This window comes from Pyxicephalus adspersus, chromosome 7, assembly GCF_032062135.1.
Source record: "Pyxicephalus adspersus chromosome 7, UCB_Pads_2.0, whole genome shotgun sequence".
In the NCBI taxonomy this organism is placed as follows: Eukaryota; Metazoa; Chordata; class Amphibia; order Anura; family Pyxicephalidae; genus Pyxicephalus; species Pyxicephalus adspersus.
In genome coordinates, this window is record NC_092864.1 from 16,642,297 (window position 1) to 16,659,709 (window position 17,413).

At 38.7% G+C, this 17,413-nt stretch overlaps 1 protein-coding gene across 2 annotated transcripts in view; it reads right to left on the bottom strand.

Moving 5' to 3' along the window:
• Positions 1 to 580: 580 nt before the first annotated feature.
• LOC140335197 (ankyrin repeat and fibronectin type-III domain-containing protein 1-like) overlaps positions 581 to 17,413 on the bottom strand; it is a 176,027-nt gene continuing 159,194 nt past the window's right edge. For both annotated transcript variants that reach the window (XM_072417648.1, XM_072417649.1), the window contains 6 exons: positions 11,360 to 11,510; positions 10,501 to 10,669; positions 9,245 to 9,411; positions 5,718 to 5,931; positions 4,187 to 4,902; positions 581 to 2,079 (listed from right to left, as the gene is read on the bottom strand). In XM_072417648.1, coding sequence (XP_072273749.1) covers positions 1,789 to 2,079; positions 4,187 to 4,902; positions 5,718 to 5,931; positions 9,245 to 9,411; positions 10,501 to 10,669; positions 11,360 to 11,510 — 1,708 coding nt within the window. In that variant the 3' untranslated portion in view covers positions 581 to 1,788. The remainder of the gene's footprint in view (positions 2,080 to 4,186; positions 4,903 to 5,717; positions 5,932 to 9,244; positions 9,412 to 10,500; positions 10,670 to 11,359; positions 11,511 to 17,413) is intronic.

The following is a 17,413-nucleotide window of genomic DNA, read 5'->3' on the forward strand; positions in this document are numbered from 1 at the left end:
AAGATTAGAGGGCATTCACAGGGTGCAAAACTTCTTGCCCAATTTAGGGTAAGCCCAGAATATTTGTGGATCAATGTAATTTTTGATGCTTGCCACTTAAAACTCATAGCTCATGACTATATTTGAGAATAGACATAATGACCCTGATTTATTAAGGCTCTCCAATACTAGAGAAGATAGATTATCATGGAGGACACAGGTTTGCTGGATGACCCAGATTCTCTTATGATAGTCTATCTTCTCCAGTCTTGGAGAGCTTTCATAAATCAGGTCCATAGATTGAACAATTTTTATGTCTGATTTGTTTTGCTAGTCTAACTCTAGTCTTGTGTCTGTGTGGGGTTCCTGTAGACACTGCAGTTTCGTTCCACATCCCAAAGACATACTGGGGGTTAGTTTGCTTCCACCCCTAAAAATGACTTTAGACTTTGGCAGGGACATAGTATTTTAAGCACCTCTGAGGGACAGTTATTGGCCTAAATATTGATTTTGCATGCGCTGTGTAATAAGTCAGCACTCAATAAATACACAATAATAATTACTAATAGATTTTCAGAAACCTTCTTCAAAACCACACAACTTTTTTGATATTGACAAAATGTTTAATATCTGTACAATAATAGCACCAGGGCTTTATACTTTTGTTCAACACTGTGTGGTGTCTTTATTTTTACAGAAATAAAAACCGCAACTGATATGTTTTGTTTGTTATCGTCTGGCTCATTTAGAGACAACAAAAAAATTGAATAGAGAGGAATAGGAAAATGGCAGAGTTGAGGATGGGTGCCAGCGATAAGAATGAAGAGTAACAAGATAAATGCATAATTATAGAACACTTCAAACATTTTTCAACAAATAATTCAAAAGCCAATTTGCTTATGTTTGAACGTGGACTGGTACAGCCTCGACGAGTGAGTTCATTGATATTCTCACGGAAGCACCACCAATCTGAACTGTGGACCACAAAATTTCAATATACCCATTGAGTAACAGAGGCGTACTTGAGAACATGCGGTTTTTTAACATACGCAAGGCCAATTCACAACCACTGAAAACGGAGATAGAGGAAACTTGGCTGTGGCACGGAGGTCATGGCAATGAACAAAAATCTATTAATGAGAGGCGTTTTTCTTTAAAATGTAAGCATACAAGGGAGAGTAGTCAACACAGAGTACCAGGTTTTCCTCGCACTCAAATTTTTTACATTTTTTGTTTGTTTTTTTTAAGAAAACACTTCGCTTTAGGAACAATTGTGCAACAAAATATTTTTTTTTCCCAGGATACAATAAAACAAGCACAATAAACAATATTTTTTTCATAAAAAAAGAAATAATTTCTTGTGGTTATTATCTGTTTGTTCTTTTGCTCTGGATACATACAGGCGGACAGGCATCCAATGTCCCATTCAGTCTTTGTGGCTTACACATCAATAAAACCCAAATGTTTTGTTGAAAAGGGTGGAGGGGGGTAGGGGGAGGAATATGTATTGCTTCGTTTTGGTGTAAGTGGTATGTTTTATGTTGTTGTTCTAAAAATACTTTTTCCAGATTCCTTTCCAGTGAAGAAGTTGTGGTAAAAGATATTTTCTTATGTGCCAGTCAAAATTCTTTCACTCTCAGGAAGATAAGTCTTTGGTTGACAAGAAAGAAAAGAATCGTAAAACCTATTTCCAACCAGGGGCCACACTTCTGGACAAGGAAAATGCTTTATTGAGTGAAGGAAGCATTGAATTTGAGCTGACAGTCCTTCGGAAGGTTGACTGGTTTGAGCAACCTCCAGGTTGTAAACTTATACCGTTGTAGCAGGACCATACTGAAAATGTAAAGGTGAAGTTTCTTGGATCCGGACAGAGAAGTGACCCTTGTTCCATACGTTCTGGAGTGAGAAAAGTTGAAAATCATCAGCCAGCCACTGTTCCATATTGTTTTCTGAAGTGAAAACCAGTGCAAAGTGGTCTAGCTGGTCTTCAGCATAGCAGTAGCCTTCTGTACCTCCCAGCATGCTTCTGGAGATCTCATTCATCTGAAGGACCACCAGCTTTACAACTTCCTGGGCCTGTGTCTTGCTTGTAATGTGCAACTGTGTTCACATAAGAATAAAAAGAAAGAAAGGGCTGGTTTTAAAGGATTTTATATACTTTGGTTTTGCTTTTTTAAATGCTTTTGTACACTTTGTTTTTGACAAAAACATTTTTTTTATCATATTTCCTATTTTGGACTACAGAATTCTTAAAATGAAAGAGCCACACGCATCTTTTTATTAACCTGCTACGAGGAGCACATGGAGTGTGAATTCTAACAAAGACAATCTTTTAGGATATTACAACAGTTTCTACCGCCATTCCTGACCAAGCTGGCTGTGCTTGACTACTTTTCTTTAGGGGAAGAATAAACAGGGTCCTGCTTTAAAAAATCTTATGAAATCCATGGCACTGGAACATGTTTCGGTAAATGGAATGCCCGGGCATTCTTCTCTCACATTGAAGGGAATTATTGAAAATAGTTTATAATTAACAGCCTTCTATCACATTTTAAATCTCAATTTCTAAATATACTTCTTGGGTAAATCTGGAAAGGCTTGGCATGTAGACTACCACCAGCGTGTAGGGAGTATATCACCTCATTTTCCAGATCATGCAAGGAACCCAAAACCCAGTGTGCTTGAATAGTAAATTTCCTACAGTCATAACTTGGCTCAGTGTTACTTCCCTGATACCCCGCTCCTGTGTGTTGGAGCTCTCAGAATACCCTGTACTTCTAGGTTTGGGGGTGCATGTGATCTCCTCTTTCTCTCCCAGGATGCAGCCTTTGGGAATGAGCAGGCAATCACCAAGGCTGAACCCTGTCATCTAAGGGGGGGTTTGTTATTAACTCAGTGACATCGGCTTGCGCAGGTATTACAATCAGGGCAGACGTCATATTAGTGAATGGCCTGTCAAGAGTGCGACAGAACCCAGTTGTCAAGGTCAAATTTTGGTCTGGTGTGTGATGGAAATATTTCAGGGACCTCTCTAAACTGGTCATGCACAGCAATATGAACTTGACAAAACTACTTACTTAAGTAAGTAAACAGATTGCAAAAAAAAAAACTTTTCCAGTAAAATGTGGAAAGGTTAGAACCTAATGAGAGAGCCAAACCAAAGACCAAAAAATGTAAAATCTTTTAATTTTAGTGTTTGCTCATAACAAAAAAAGTAGAACTACCAATGTGTACCAATGTGTAGAAGTACCTCATAGAAAGGAGCAGCCTCAATAGGTACTGCGTCCTTTATAAACTGTATTTTTTATAACCATAAGCTACTGATATGTTAAAATTGGCACCTCCAGGTTCCAGGTTCCCCCTTTATGCCAGGATGACAGATAATTTCCATATATTTTGTCTTTATGTCACAGGGACAGGAAGTGAGAAGAGATCTCCCCACTGGTGACACAAACAGAAGTCTTTCCAAAACCATAAAACATTTTAGCTGGAGTTTAAGTTTTAGGGCTCAAAGCCTAAAGGTGTGGTAAAGTTAGGTGTTAGGAGGTATGTATTTTACACTAGTTTTCATTGTGGACTAGTGCCAAGACAAACCAGACCAATGTATCATGCCTTTCGTGCACCACCATGGCTGGTTCCAGGCTTATAAAAAACCGGCTGGACATTGAATAAGCAATAAGATCACATCAAACCTACCCCCAGTGTACCCAAGTAGCAAACTAGGCATATTTCTTTAAATTTAGGAGAGAAAAGATACAAAAGTTTTTTTCCTTTTTTGCAGTTTTACCATATTTTGTATTTTTTGTCTATGGCTGTCTACTTTTACCATTGTTTTAACCTCACTTTGACATTTCAAACTTCTATTTGAAGTACTAAAGAAAAATGTTCAGGCAAAAAAAGGTTGAGAGGTGTTGAAATGAAAAGATTTTTTTGCACATGAGTGCCTTAAGACATTTATTCATCAACATGATATACTTCCTAGCACATCACACCCCCAATGCGATGTGCTAGGAAGCCAGCCCAGAAACCATCGTCAGACAGCTGGCTGTAAGCTAGGGTGAAGTGTTAGGTGTGTGTGCTTATTGTTAGGCAGTGCAAAGAAATAATGGTCTGTGTTTCTGTTAGGCTGATAACCCCTCTACCAATGTACATGTCCATGCTGTGTAGAGGAAATGATTAGGACAAACACAGCCCCATTCTACAGTACCTTAACACTCATTTCTTTAGATAGACCAGTGTCATATTGTGGATATATCCTTAGAGTTACAGAGTTGTTCTTTTTCCCTTGACCTGCTACAGTTCTTGGTTCCAAAGGCTCTTGGAAATCATGTATCCACTCAACAGAGTGAGTGCGATGAATCCGCCGTGAGCTTTCACATGGCTGATCATGGTCTGGGCTAAAAGAAGTGCTTGTCCTCAGCCCTCGGATACCGCGATAACCTGTAGGCTTTGACTCTGTTGGAGAACTATCTACAGAACCTGGGCAGGACTTCCGCGATGCCTTGTAAGGCTGTTTTGGGAAGTCCAAGCTGCTGGTACGAACGCAGTAGGCTTGCCGCTTCTCTGTAATTCGTAAAAGTTCAATCTGGCGGCTGGGAAGCACAAAGTCACTGTCATAAAGCTGCTGTGGGCGGTCATCTTCCTGAGTCATTACTTTGGGCTCATGTGTTTGAAGTACATCAGGCGTCCCATCTCTGAAGCTACGGATGTTTCTCCTGCTACAGTCCTGACCTGAGGGGTAAACCAGATCTAACTCCTTTGGACTCTGGGCTCTGCTGGAATCATAATCACTGTCCGTAGCGAGGAAGACTTCAGATGAGCCCTCTTCGTCGGATATGCCATGCGAATCTAGAAGAGGGGAAGACTGGTTTGCAAACTTCACATCCAACAGTTCATTGTCAGAATATTGAGCTGCCAGGAGATCTGTAGGTGCAAAAAATCAGGACAAAATCAGATCTTCATGTATGCAGTGTTTTAGCAACTTAAGTATACACTTGGGTACAAAATCCAACTATTAACTGTAATATGAAAATAGCTTAAATGGCTTTTTAAATTTAGATTTATAAGTGGATCTGGGTGAACAGGTGCCTCTTAAACATAGAGCAATGATTTGCACAGTTCTTCTCACTATCCTAAAATAAGGAACAAAAACTTTTGCTCTTGATTTTGAGTAGTAAGACATGGCTTGAAAGTGACTTCCTGTATGTTCCAGTGGCCCACTGATTATTTAGAACCATAGTTTTTTGGCCCATCACATATGCCCTATTTTCATCACCCGAAAAGATCATTCATGCAGGAGGCACATGCTAGATCCACAATGTTTGATCATTAACCACCAATGCCTCTGTAAATTCTATTGTTGTCCCCACAGCGGGGCGCCTCCCGCTTCTATTCCTCCCTCCTTTCTCTATGTAACAGAAGCCAAGGAGTCTGTCTGTACCAAAATACTTACTGAACTGTCTCCCGAAATGATCCCTGGTAATTGTTTCAGGCGACATTAATTGATAGCATGTACTTAGCTTTCGTCATTTGTTACAACCTGAATTCAACTGCTGAAGACTTCTTTGCTCTCCACCATATAAAATATACAATATATGTTCTGTCACGTTGACTGTTCTACATGTGAGGTCAAAAACTCCTAGTTGTCTATCTATCAATGGTAACAGTGATGGAACAGTAAACATAATCTCATGGTAATCAATGAACTTCCTCTATAGACCCTATTTCACTTCACTCACCGTTGTTAAGTTTCCTGTTGGTTTCAGGTGAGGGGGTTGGAGATGGGAAGTAGTCCAAATGAGATGAGTTGGACTGAGGTTTCTCCTTCAGTAGAATGTCTCCAGCCACATTGAGGAACCAGGTGAGTGGCACAGCACATGACGGCTGTTTGTACCTGGCATGTTGGAGGGCATCCATCATCCAGCGCATTTCTCTCCAGATCTCCTCCATTTGCTGTATGTGGATTAAAGGGGAACGATATGAATACCAGAGGAATGGACAAACAACACTCATACGCATTGTGGGAAGATGATTTTAGTGTTCCACTTTATAATTAAAATCTTATAGAGCATCCTCAGAAAGAAAGTACAACCTGAATAAGGGAGATTCAGTACAAAGGAGACAAACATATGTGCTTCAGTGCTCCAAAGCTAACAATGATGATGCTGATAGCAAGATAGAGCAAAGTGACATGAGTGATGAGGTCATCAGTCTGCTGCTTTTATTTTTGTATTGTTGAGTAATATATATATATATATAGTATATATCTATAGTTGAGTAAATAAAAGAAATATAAATCATGTTGCAGGTAAAAGTTCTCCCATATATAAACCTTTGTATTTATCTGTCTGTCTGGAGTTCAGCTTTACTAGTACACTTACCATAAGCTATGACCGAAAAGTCGCCTTAACAGTGATCCTGTTATCATAAGTTAAACTTTAGTGATGTAGTAAAACCAATATAGTGAAAATATCATTTCTGCACTGAGCCCATGGTTCAAGTACCACCATGGACATTATTGGTGTGGAGACATTTGAAACATCCTTAATTTTGCAGTTTTTAATAAAATAATATCTTGAGATCCTGCAACGATGGCCATTGTTCAAGCATGTCCTGTTGTAAGGCAAGGCTCTGTCCCCTAATTGTGCTCCTATACTTTCACCCTATCACAGTGGCTTCTGATGAAGACAAGTGGCAATTTCAGCACAAACTACCTTGGCATGGTTCACCACTGTCACTATTAAGAAACCCACTCTAATAAATTCCATGCAACTATTGCTAAAAATCAAGTACATAGCTAGGGGCTGCAAAGAGGCTGCAAGGAATCAGCTGTTAGAGATGGAACAAAGTAGCAAAGTAAATAATATTCAGTTAGTGTTTATACCAACTTCAATTTACTTCCAGCCTAAAACTTTCAGTATGTGTCTATAAATAAGGTTATTGTGTGAGACTGTCAGCTCCTTTGGTGGTAACCACTGTAAATGACCCGTGTCTTTGGTAAATATCTGTGAAGTTTATTGGCACTATACTGATGATTAAACTAACTCTACTTTCAAAACAATCTCATCATAAGGGTTTAGAAGATATAGACCATAGAACAAAAAAACTATGTTCATCCAAGGATTAATTGTAGCTTTGCTGAAAATACTATATTTTTGGAGTATCTTGCAAAACAAAACAAATGTTAAATGTTTCCGTTTCCAGCCCTAAAGGGAAAAAATGCTTTTCTGTAATCCAATATATCAAAGGCAAAAAAAAAAAGCAGAAGAACAAAAACTGCAGACTCAACTCCGCAGGAGCACGGCCTGGTCAGACCAGACGACTCCTGCAATTGCCTTCCAACCAATAGCCCCATTAGCCACTGGACACACTGCCATGATAAATAAATGGCATGGAGACGTCTGCTCCAGCAGAATCAGTACACACGCCTTCATACACAGCGTATCTCCCCGACTTCCTCTGTGGGACTTGGCAATGTCAGGTCTGTATTAGTGGTAGAAAGGTCTCCCAGTCTTTATCCTGTTGGCTGGTGCAGCCATGCACTTACACAGTTATCAAAGCATTTATTAAATCCCCTTCTGCATACCCGCTGTGTGCCAGCAAACTTGTCTTAATCATAGGGGATTGCTTTGCTATTACTTTCCAGCAGGGCCGCAAAAGTGCTGTTTGGGAATGTGGGCAAAACACCCTTGGCTTGTTCTAACTAACAATCATTAAGAAACACACAAAAGAATCTTGTAATCTGAACTGTGTATCTCGTGCGGCTTGTAAAATCACAGTGTTAGAATTAATGGCACCTGTGGCCAGGCTGATGTCTGATAAACTGGGATATGATGGAATATTACACGCTGACCATGGACTGACAAATGTTATGAAATGTATAGACAACGCAGACAGGCCTATTTATATAATTATATGTACAGACCACCTTATGTATCATAATAGGTATTGCATAATGCTCTTTAGTGTTGTATTTCAAAGCCAAGAATGAATGAGATAATATTTTTATTTATCAGATTGTGACATCCCTATAATTAAACTTTATGGATCCCTCTCAGAACCACTTTTTGACTTAATTCACAACTGTTGTTTAAAGTACAACTAAAGGTTTCAGTATGACAGCCTAAACAAGTAGCATATCAAGTTACTATAAGATACACAAGTAACATAAAAAAAACAAAAAATATTTTATCTGTATAACTGAGCCAAATTTTCTTCCATTTGTGTCGCGCACATGTCTTCCCCCAGACACTGCAGTTTTCAATGAGAGGGATTCAGCCACAGCGCCAATAAAAAAAAAAGTCTAGCTACAAAACATTTTTTGGATATTTAACAGATTATTTGGCTTATTAGTCACAATGAGGATGATTTATTGAAGGATAAGTGTACTTTTATTTAAAGCCCATTGAACATTCAACTTAAATCAGTTAAATGGATTCCAGATGCAATAAAACAAAAGGTGTGCAAAGTCTTACAGTTTGTTGTCTTTGCAAAGCAGCTACAGGCAGTGTAGAAAAGCCTGTCCCCTACCAGTGTGGTGCAGAGAAGGACTCTTGATCTCTGTATGTATTACATAGGTTAGACACAACTCATAATGGGTCAAAGCTACAGCTCTCCAATTAATATGGAGCATGAGATTTGCTGAGCAACCCTGCAATGGATTTCTTAAAATCATTTGCTATTTGTTAGCAAATGTTTTTAATCCTGGACCAGATACATTCCAGGTTTGCTGGATCACTTAGTTTCACTGATGAAAATGTATCCTCTCCAGCCTTGAAGAGCTTTAATAAAAAAAGGCCCTTTATGTTGAATTTGGAATTGTGTTGTATTTAACTGAGCGCTAGGTTGGGATTTGAAATAAGTGTTTAAAAGGCAACTATGTAATAGGTACTTAATGTGCTGCCTATATATATACAATTGTATTTGAAATTCGTATTCCAACCTCTAGAGAATGCAGAGCCAGCATGGTTGTACTCACTTTTATTCTTCATTAAACCATGATAAAGCTTGGCCAGCGAACACTAGAAGGAAGCAGGGAGGTGGAGTTTGTGCCAGGCATTCACCACCAAACAAACTTAAAGTACATCAGGGAGGCTGGATTTGTTTACAAACCAAGTGAACACAGAGGACAATAAAGAGGTTGGTTCTGTCTCATGGGTTCACTACCAACCAGGCTGACATAGGTGCCATACTCTGGCTTCAAACACTGTTCAATGTAAACCTTTTCACTATTTCTAGGTGATGTACAAAACTTTCTGTATATTACCTGTATAAAGTCTTGCACTTGCTGATGGCGCTGCTTTGCAGTTGTAAGTTCGGTGTCAGAGAAGGCCTCCCGAAGACTCTGCTGTGACAGTAGAGACTCCAGCTCCAACATGGCAGATAACTGACAATACTGACTGATAAATTCACGATCATATGTAAAAAAGTGATCTGTATAGAGAAAAGAAAAATGCAGCTCAAATATGCAGTAATAGAAGAACAATAAAGAAGTTCTGTGAAAAAAAAGCTGCACATGTTTGTTATTTTAACATTAAGCTATAACATATTATGAATGCCAACAACCACAAAATGTTTGTTATAAATCCTTTGACTTTATTAAAAAGTACAGTATAATTTTACTTGAAATGGGATTTGGATGATTGAGTTTGTACATTTTTTCAATTAAGAAAATTTTGTTTTCAGGCCCCCTGTTAATGGATTGTGCTTTTTGTTCTGAATTTTTATGTGTTGTCTGTTTGGAACATGCAGTGCCACCAAACAGCACGACATCTCTAGTCCCACGTATAGGCTGGAGAGGTGTTTGTGTCTGCAGTTTAGGTTTTAAAATATCAAATTGTCAACATCTAAAAGAGGCCATAGACTGGAGAAAAAGGGATCTGCGGGTTTCTTTACATGAACTGTCCATTTTACAACTCCTGAAACATTTCATAACTCTTCATTTCCTCATCTTCAGGCATTCTTTGGTAAAATTTGGATCATTGTCACAGTAAATGATCCATTTCTGCTTAGACTTTAACTTACAGATAGATGACCGCACGTTCACTTCAAGCATACCTTGATACAATGACAAAATCATAAGGCTGGATAACCACAAGCTGCCCATGCCCTAAAGTAGCAAATCAACACCAGACAATAACATTTACACCTGATGCTTGCTTCAGTTTGCAATATTGTGCCCATTATTGCTGTAGTCAATCAAATTTTTCTTTCCTGGCACTCCTACCTCCCAGTTTAAATCTGTGCACTCTTTGTCATTGCATGAACTTTAATAACAATGCCTGCAAGAGTTATCTAAAGATCCCACGTATAGTTTTTTTTTTTTTTAATGATCCCACAGTATAGTTTGTTTTTAATGTTTAATTTTGTTTTTTTATCTTCAAGCAAATTGTTCCTCAGCAGCTCAATAAGCAAAAGCACTTTGCTTATTCCTGGCACCGTTATGCCCTATTGCCATGGCTGCCCTACCATATAGCCGTTCATAGGGAGGTAACCAAAGAAAGAGCATAAGGATGGACTTACCTAGCTCAAAAATTTGCAGGGGCAGTGTAAGGAATCCTGAGTAAGGAGTATAGGGGTTGTTCTGGCCAGGAGCTGTGCACACGTCATCTGATGGAGGTAACAATAACAAAAAAGAGACCTGACCTCCAAACTCCAGAACCTCTTGACTGTAGAGACGGAAATCTTTAGCCTGCATGGAACAGTACAAAATATTGAGTAAGAATTTTCTTTGCATTTGGTAACTAAACCTGAGCTTCCTTACCTTGATGATTTGCATGCTTGTCCTGTAGACCTGGGTATCTCATATTTTTAAAATATGTTCATGTGTATGATAAATGGTTCTGGACTGACCATACCTGCCTGGGCCCTCCTTGTTGCTGTCACTGAATGATGCTGGTGGAATACTGTACTTATGGTTTACCTACACTGGGTCCATACACTACTGGATTGCCCTCAATTTCTAGATATCGTTTCTAGCCTCTTTTTGCCTCTCCACTCCCAGCTTGAACATGTGGCTCTGACTTTGATTTTGTTCCCAAAGATTCAATAACACATAGTTTGCAGAATTTGTTTAAAAATTGAACTCTTCTGAAAATCTTCCCTTATGGACCAGATATATGTGGTTTCTCAGAACCCAAACCCCATAATGCAATCTTAACATAGAAGAAACCGAAATTACATTCTGAAAGCAGTCCCACTAGTAAAACATTACTGAAAATTGAGTTCAAACCTCCTTCTAATGTGTTTTACGCTCATGCTGACAAAGGTAAATTACAACCCACCAGTATGTAAATCATCAGCCTAAATGAATGTATATAAGATAACAGGGTTTAAAATATTCTTAACTTTTTTCAACTGACTTCCTTGCAGGTAAAGTTACCTCTTCAAGAGGAATGTTGAGTTGACCCATTAGATCTTTTACAGCCTTCCTAAGTTCCTGCAGTAATAGATTTTGGCAGCTTTCTGAGTCCTGCTCGCTGGTGATTGGTTCATCTACGCTGGCCAACGTCTGAAGCCATTCCCATTCTTCCCTGTAAAGAGGAAAACAAAATGGTTTCATCAATCCTGCCGTAGGAGAAACTAATAAGATTGTAATAACCACATTGTGTCAGTTGCCTAAGACTAGCCACTATACCCTGAAATGGATTGTTTATATATTAGTTTAGACTGCCCTATTTTTTAATACAATTTCCTTGGATTTTTTATTTTTATACAATCTAATGCAGTGATTATCAAACTTTTAACATGGGGGAACCCTTGACATAATTTTAAAGTCTTCAGGGATTCCCTACTATAATTACTGTATCCACAGCTCAAGAGTATATCCACATTATAAAATGCATGGTGATAGGAAGGAAGAATAAATGTTACATTGCTGGCTAGTGAAAAGAATATCACCCTTACAGATAGTCAAAAAGATCATTGGTGTCAGTGGTAACTGACCCAAGAGGTGCAAATTGATCATTGCTCAAGGAACCCCTAGCTACCACTTGAGGAATTACGGCTGAGAAACAGTGCTTTAATTTCTAACCTTTAGTTGGTACCTGGATTTAGATTTGAAACAATAAGAATAATTACCAAAATAATGTTGTGTAGTAAAAAGGTAAAAATATACAGATAAATAAATATATAGAACCTTATCAGATTATATGCACTGATTACGTAGGGTTGTGTTAGGTCACATGTAGTAAATATTCTGTAGCCAGGATAAGTTTATAATACAAATAAATGTGCAGAGAACGAGATCACATTGACACACTGAATACAATACAATGCATACACTTTCAAGTACTAGTATATTTTGTTATTGTTCTTGCTACATAAACAACAGCACGAGAGATAATATCATCGCTTTTTCCAATATCAACATTTTTTATTAGCTTGACCTGATATTCGACCTCTGTGGATTTCCTTCTCAGTCCCCACCAAGACATTTCCAGTGAGGATTGTCTGTGCAGTTCCTAGGAACTGGCAGTTATCTGCTTATTAGGGTCAGAATCTCTAACCAATGGAGGCCCTGAATACTGCTTGTGTCTGCCTCTCCTGCTGTTTAAACCCGTGTGTCGAAAAAATGTGCTCAGACCTTGCAGAATGAATGGCGCCTCAGGAGCTGTTAAGGGGCTTCGGGGATTGACTGGGTTAAATCCCCAGATACAGACAGATCAGAAAAAATTTGCAGCCCGAGTTCTCATGGCTTAACCCCGTGCACATGGATTAGTGACCATTGGGAAAAGCAGCGACAGGTGATACTAAAAGCAGATCTTTCAATTCTGTCCATCTAGGCAACTGATGATGGTGGGATTAAAATCTTGAAACATGAGTTAATTTCAAATGTGCAACGTGTGCACGTGTGCAGTGCTAGATGGGGGGGCGGTGAAAGTTAGCCGAAGGTCTGAATATGGCAGAGCGGTGGGATACGTGCTTCAACGAGATGACTTTGGCATGGTGGAGGAAAACTGAGCACGCTGCACTATGTAGAGTAAGCTGTCTCAATCATCTCCAAGTCCGGGGTGATGCATGTCTATACATCTTGGAAATGTGATAGAACCTAGGACATGGGGAAATGCTCTGCAAAATGAAATACCCAATAACAAAATCGAACTTGATATTTGAAGAACTGAGTACATTCAGTGCAAGTACAGAACAGTAGTCATTAAAGAGAATGTGCCACTCAGTCCATTTAGGGCTAATAACACACCAAACATGGTCCATTCCCCCAGGTAAAGGTAAGCATGAAACCTTCCCCTATTCCTTTCAGTATGCAGTGATTGAGTCTAACCAGCCAATCTACAGGGAAAAAACCCTGTATCTTAGATGGAACAGAAATGTAATCTATGTAAGGCTACTCTTTATAGATTTTTTTAAGATAAACATTTACTTTGATTCAAAGGACATCATTGCAGGGCATGTATAAAGCAGTCCATCCTTTTAAAAGTGAACATAGCTATCACTCACCACAACATCATTTTGACATCACTTTTTTCTGGTAGGCTCAGCCTTCACGTGGGACATTTGTAGATATTGATGCAATTCCTGATTTGGGAGTACCTAGTACCCATGCAAATAATAGCACGCAGTTGCTAGAACTTGGGCATTAATTTTCTTGGGCTATGTTCAGACTGGCAGCATGAATAGCATGCGGTTCCCAGTGGCTGGCATCTCACTAGTTGCTTAGTCACCTACACCATTGCACTGATTCTTAGATGAAGCAGGGTTGCAACATTTTACAGCAGGTGAGGTTGAAGCTACCTCTTTTACAGAAGAAGAAGCATCACCTTTAAACTCTGATACGAGATAGAAGTATAATGTTGTATGTCCTTCATGGTGAAGGTTTCTTCACAGCCAATGGCAGGGAGGTGGCCGGGTTGTAGAGCTTGAATGAAACTCAGGTTAACAAGCTGGCTCTTTTCTTGTAGCTCTCCAATTAATGTATGTGTATGTGTATTCAGCTGTTTGTCTGATGTTGAGTCTTAACCCAGAAAAGGTTCCATACATCAGTATGTATTTTTATTGCAATGATTATTATCCCAAACCAACAAGCCCCATACGCAGCAGAACCATTGCTGTATTTTGTGAACCATAAAAAGGCCTTAGTGAAAGAGATACTTTCAGGTCACATGGAACAGGGGACCCACATGTCACCCCATGGAGATAGTTGGGCATAGCTTTAAATAGGAGTATAGAAGTGCAGGAAGTGGTGTAAGTGAAAAAGGATAATTTGCTGGCTGAACAAACAGGCTCTGACTGAGGCTTAGCACGGATGAGCTCAAGAACCTTTCTGCTGTCTCCAAGCATCTGTTGTTACATAAATTGTAATAGAAGTTAAGCAAGAGCAGGCCAGGCAAAGATTCTGGTGTAATCATTGTAGATATATAATAAATACACTAAGAAATACAAATTCTAGTTAAGAGGGTCTAAGTTAGAAAGAATAAAGAGAAATAACGGGACAGCTCATAGGGAACTGATGATCAGGGAACTGTTTTTTTTTTATCTCTCAATTTCCAAACTCTGATCCAATATATGCCCAGTTTTCCCTCTCACTTGCATTTTTGTGTTTATATGCAATGTTTTTAACTCTGATTAGTGAATTAAAGCCACGAGTCGGTTGAATGTATTTTCCGTAAGTGTTTTGCTTTATTATTACTTTTTTTGCCCGAAAAAGAGCACAGCCAAAATTGGTCTTTGAGAATTTATGGCACACTGATCTATTGTGGCAAAACGATATCAAATCAAATGCATGAAGGTTGACTAAAGTGAGGGCCTGCCATCATTTGAACTTCTACCTTTACTGTCTCTCAATTCTCTCCTATGAAATTTAGCATATCATCACCTGATAGGGACCTATAACTCAGATTGTTTAAATAGTCAAATATTTGTCTGTCGTTACCTCCAGGCTCACAGGGAATAAGAGGTGGGGTCTGCTCTAGGAGAAAAAAAGGTACCTCTCCCCTTCCTATTCTGAAACCAAAAACCTCATTATATTGCAGAAAATGAACACATGATCTTCAAACTCTAAAGGAGCTTTTATGACATGTTTTATGACAATACAACATACAGGAAGGATACATTTTATGGCAGATCTGCCATCTATTCTATAAACACTGACTATTCCTATATGTATATATTGGAAAAATGTTTCTATAATTTTTAATAATTATTTGTAGCTCCAATGAAGACCCCTATAATGCACTGGAATCTGTCACTCTGTCACTTCCTTTTACTCCAATTGTAAAACAACCAAGGGTATTATATCTTACTCTTGCAGCTTCAAAAATTTCTTACTGCCTGTCCCAATTTCATAATCAGAGTTTGCAACCATTAAGCCAAACCCAGTGCCTCTGCACTAATCAATCTGAGGATTGTGCTGTCAATTCTATCCTCTAGAATAATATAAGTGTATGTCTGCCCTAACGTGACCTTGTATGATAATACACATGGAAGTGGACACATACACCCAACAAACCTAACTAACCAGAATACTTTTCTTTATGCAAAACATAGACTGAAAATAGGAGTAAGTACCCCAGCCAACTTGTACTGGATGCAAAATTGTAGGTCAATCCATGAGGCCTGTGTAAGCTTCACACCCTACCAACCTCTTGGGAGCTGGATGTAGAAAACTGGTGTGATGAAATGTATCCTAGGCTAAAGAGCCACCACTAGCAAGAACCTGAGCTTTTCAGAAACTGTCTAAGCTGATGCTGATTGCAGGGCTTTAAATAGAAACAGACTGGTGAGTCAATCTGGATCAGTGAACATCCAGTGGGGCTCAGTGGAGGACACAATATGCTATTATATACCCTTTATGCATGCTGTCTTTTTTTATGAATTACTAAAAAGTGTCCCTATATTCGGATGTCAGTGCCACCTACTGTGAATAAGTCAACTCACAGTTAGACTGGTATAGGAGCCGCCAGGACCACAACACTGTTAAGTAAATATTGATAGACAGCAATGCACTGCTTTCATAACTCTGTGTCACAGAAAGCTCTCATTACATTACTGTCAAATATAGACATGAATAAGGATGCATATCAGCTTGGAAGGATTTGGACCTACCCTAAATTAGTGGAACGGCAGTCTAAGCCTCAAATTTACATTTTTACCATCTAAGATTTCAAGTAACATATACTTTTTTAAGCTTCCTAGTGCCAAAATAGCATTGGATTAAAAGCTCTTCTGTCAAAGCAATTACTTTTGTTTTAAGTATATTTTTTCTTTTATGTTAGGTAGTATTAAAATTATTACTTATACTCTAACTTACTCAATAAAATGATTTTCATAAAAAGTACCCGTGCAACCACTCAGATCTGAAAACTTCTTTAGGAAATAGTAGTTGAAGGAAAGGTTGAACTCAGTTTTTATGGTGTGGCAATACTGACACTTTTTTTTAAAAGATACTCACCTCTCCAAGCTCCCCTCTTCCTACCTCTGCCACTCTTGCCTCTACTAAAGTTGGCTGAATATACTCAATGCTTCTGTATGGAGGAGTTTGTGACCTCCACTTGTGTGACAGTATTCACCTTTGCATGTTTGGCACCCAATATGTCGAAGCAAGCTATTACCTGTAGTCCTTAACTGGTTTCTCTACCTTTGTGCTTCTACTGGAACCAAAAACCACCATTGTTCATAGATGTACACAGTAGGCAGCTGTTGCCTGTTGTACACCTTAACAATGAACTAACAAGCCAATGTTTACATGGGCTGTGATCCTGGTGTCAAGGTATTCGACAGGCAGAATTTCCATTAGGCAGTGTGTCAGGAGTGGTTCCTTCATTTTTCTCCATTGACTTCCAAAATGGCAAAATTCAACGAAAATCCCCCAATGTTCGAATAAATTTCAGAGAAATTAAAACTAATTTTTTCATCCCTGCTCCTCTCTATTTTAACCCTCTTTTAAAAAATAATAAAAATTTTCCGTAATATAGGGGCTTTTCTAATATTAAGCTTTGACCTTTACTTTTCCTGCATCACTTTAGGCTTTTTGGTTTCCGTCAAAATAGAACCTGGGGCTTTGGCACTTCAGCAGCCAGAAAACCAGAATGGATGTATAGAACAGTTAAGACCACTTAGTATGTTTACTTGGGGAGAAAAATGAACATGCTCGACTTAAACTTAACAAGGCTCTACTGTAGCAGCAAGAAAAGCTTTTATCTGTTTCATGGAAGACACAAGCATCCCTCAATGTAACCATAACGTTTTGCGGCTCACCGCTTGCTCTCTAAAGTTTACAATGAATCTTCAATTTAATGTTTACATACGTACACCACACACAGGAAGCAAGAATATAACTCCAATAATATCGAGCTAAATATTTTGAAATGTACTGAAATGTTAGGACACTTCTCTTATTGTTGGCTCTACTGCATTAGCTCTGTATAAAAGACTGAGCTTCCATGATATTTCTAATCCACAAATATTTTTGTAAAGAATG